This window comes from Chanos chanos, chromosome 4 (assembly GCF_902362185.1).
Source record: "Chanos chanos chromosome 4, fChaCha1.1, whole genome shotgun sequence".
Taxonomy (NCBI): Eukaryota; Metazoa; Chordata; class Actinopteri; order Gonorynchiformes; family Chanidae; genus Chanos; species Chanos chanos.
The window spans coordinates 13,774,405-13,777,853 of NC_044498.1; the positions used below are offsets into that span (position 1 = coordinate 13,774,405).

General features: G+C 37.6%; 1 protein-coding gene across 1 annotated transcript; it reads left to right on the forward strand.

Annotated features, from left to right (window-relative positions):
• Positions 1 to 2,205: 2,205 nt before the first annotated feature.
• vipb (vasoactive intestinal peptide b) lies at positions 2,206 to 3,449 on the forward strand. The gene is made up of 4 exons (XM_030772523.1): positions 2,206 to 2,312; positions 2,544 to 2,654; positions 2,883 to 2,987; positions 3,314 to 3,449. The coding sequence occupies exons 1-4, from the start codon at positions 2,206 to 2,208 to the stop codon at positions 3,447 to 3,449; spliced, it is 459 nt and encodes a 152-aa protein (XP_030628383.1).

Consider the following 3,449-nt stretch of genomic DNA (forward strand, 5'->3'; position numbering starts at 1 on the left):
TGAACTGGTTGTTAACTGTCTTTTTTTTTTTTTTTTTTTTACAAAGATTTCAAAAAGACATGAACATACCAGGAATCTGTAATATTTCCCTCCAACAACCAGAAGAGTGCAAATGTGTGCTCTGTTGTGGGCTGGCCGTCAGTATTTGCAGGTATATCAGTCTACCCTGTAAGAAAATAGAGACAGACAGACAGACAGACAGACAAACAGAGGGAAGTGTTTAATGTTTGAACTTTCAACAACACCTTTATTGAAAACCATTTTTTTACCATTGAATATAATTTTTGTATAGAAATACAGTAGAACACCCCCCCACACCCCCAATAAAAAAAGCTGTATGGTCCAGGTTTTCTGAAAAAAAAGGAGAAATGAGAAAAAGTAAATGAATAAACAAGGAAATAAACAGGTAAACAAACATAACCACAAATACAGAAAAATAACACTGATGAATCATTAGTTCAGCTCTTCAGCAAAGGTTAAGTTATCATTAGGAAGAGAGCACATTGCTACTTTAAAGCACCACTGTACCTCAAAAGCCTCTGGGTTATTCACGGCCTTGCAGAACATGAAATCAATCTCAGTTCTGAATTTCACCAAACTTTTAATCACATCATGTCCTGGTGGTCTGGAGAGAGAGAGAGAGAGAGAGAGAGAGAGAGAGAGAGAGAGAGAGAGAGAGAAATAGTGATATCCAGAAACTGAAACCATCCAATCAAGCTAGAATAACTTAACTGTACCTTTTGCACTGTCCAATAAGTTTTTGATATTTGTTCAACTAAATATTTGCTAGCAGTTTATAATTATTTTAAATACTGGTAATGTGAAAGCATGTTATAATTTGAAAAAAATAATAGACATGATTATTCATTTTTGTTGCTATATGTTGAATAATCTGGAAATGTATTTTCAAATGCATCTGCTTCCATTTAGATGTTATACATTATCATGTCATTGTACACCGGTCCACCAGACTCAAACTTCCTATGTAACGCAATACAGCATTTAATAACCGTGGCATTCAGTTTGACCCTAGCTTTTTATCTAATAATATTGTTGATTCAGAACTGACGAACAAATTAAGTTCCTCATTCTCTAAATCTTTGAGAATAAACGCAGTTTCAGTCAAAGTTTTGCAGTATTCGAGCAATGATCTGAACACAACGTGTATGGAGGGAAATGCTACGGTGAATTTGATTTGAAGACATGCAGAATTCTCTAATCTGATTGACCCTCATAAGCAGCGCGCTCTGGGAGATGCACTGACATGCTGCTGCTATAATCACCGAGGAACGACTCATATCACGTCATAAATTCAGGAATCTAATGAGAGCGTCAAATAATTACTCAAAATCAACTCCTAACAAATTACTGACATCCGAATACATCAGAACAGTAACGCCATTGTTTTATGCGTTTTACCTTGTTCAGAAGCTATTTTCCTTCACATAAAATGTTGGAATATTATACTCTTGTGGTTGGCTGCAAACGAAATGGTATTACTTCAGAAGTTAGTCTGCCTCACCCTTAACCCTTAATTTATCATAGAAGGACAGTGACTGTTATATCATTTGAAAGAACTGACCTCTTTGCCTATGTTTTATGCCAGCCCCGCAATAGGAATAACAGTACGGATTCATATATTAGAATGAGTCAACATCATGCTTTACATTCACATCTTCCAGCAAAACTCAATTTTATCACGTGGTTTGGTTTACCAGACCACCAGCCATTAAGTCCGTCTACCCTGCTGGGATTCATGACGCACCGACGACGCTGAAACCACATTGCCTCAAAAGTAGACCGAAATAGTTAGGTGTATAAAATGAGCAACACGAAGAGAGAAAGACAGTAGCCATCAGAACTTGTGGTGAAAGATCAAGTCGCGCAACATCTCCTTTCGGAAACCGTCCTCTCTCAGCACCTTGGACAGCGCTTGTACCGAAACCACTTTGGATACATTGCTGATTGTACCAGGATTTCTGTAAGTTTCATTCAAATTTTTTTGTGGAAAAACATGTTCAAGTTCAATAATGCTTTACTATATTTTACACTGAACATTTAACTTGATGTGGCATCCACGCTAAAATGTGAATCAAACGGCCCGCTACTGAGACGTCTCACATAATGGATTCGGATTCCTGTTACTAGTTTTGTTGACTTAACAATTCTTTGAATTTCTTTGTTCCATTGGCTGTTCAGCAAACCATGATATCAGTGAGCGGTTCCCAGTCTCTTCTCCTGGTAGTTCTGTGCAGTGTATTATGCTCCAGGACTCTGTGTCTACCAGCAATCACCACGTACTCTTCCTTGAGGTAAAATACTTTCTTGAGTATAATTTCTAAAATATTTTCTGGACATTTTGCTTTAAAACTGCAGGACAACAGAGGTCATTGGCAGGCTGGGCTGGTAAAAAAAATGAAATACGATTATCGTCAGTTGTCAAACAACTACAACTTTCATATTAAAAAATAACTTGAATTACATTTGAAGTTATCGTGTCCTTCACCAAAGTACAACAAACTTAAACGTTATTCGCGATTCAGTCGTTCAGGACCTCTAAGTGGAGATGGTGGTGAGGACTGGACCAACAACCCGTCAATACAAGATCTGGAGAGCTATAAACTTCTCTACGAGATCGCAAATACCGTTGAAAGGTAAACATGTGTCCAACCAGGCAATATCTATGTTGTTTCTGTGGACTGATTCATTTACTTCCGGCACACAGTAGCCTATAGCGATTTAAAATAAAATATGAATGATGTCTGTGTGCTTGGTCTAAACACATATGTGCAGCGTCTGTATCCTTTTGAGAAACAGTAGATTCTAACTGCCACAGCGGACATATCAGAATTAATTAAAAGTGCCTGGATGATTTTTTGCAGACCGACCAGACATGCTGACGGTCTGTTCACTAGTGGATACAGCAAGCTACTTGGCCAGCTTTCTGCAAAAGAATACCTCGAATCCTTGCTTTCTAAACGAGTCAGGTAATAATAATAATAATAATAATAAAAATTGATTACTAAAAATCGAACAATCCTCCAACTATCTATATTTAATCTTTATATCTTTGAATCACTGGCTCTGATTTAGTTGAATGAAAATTAATACGTTACACTTCTGTCAGGCAGCTGTACAACAGTTCTGCGGCATGTCGAAGAATCTCATTGAAAACAAATAGCTATATTATAGATGCAAAATGTTTGCCTGTGCGGTGCATTCATACAAGGTTTTAACATTTGTAACTAAATGTGAAATATAACATATAATGTCGAGGGGAAAATGTAAAAATGTACTCATGTCTTATCTGCAGCGATGACTTTGACGAGGACCAGATGCCGGTGAAACGCCACTCAGACGCTGTCTTCACAGATAACTACAGCCGCCTCCGTAAACAAATGGCAGTCAAAAAGTATCTTAACTCGGTTCTAGCAGGGAAGAGGAGGTAA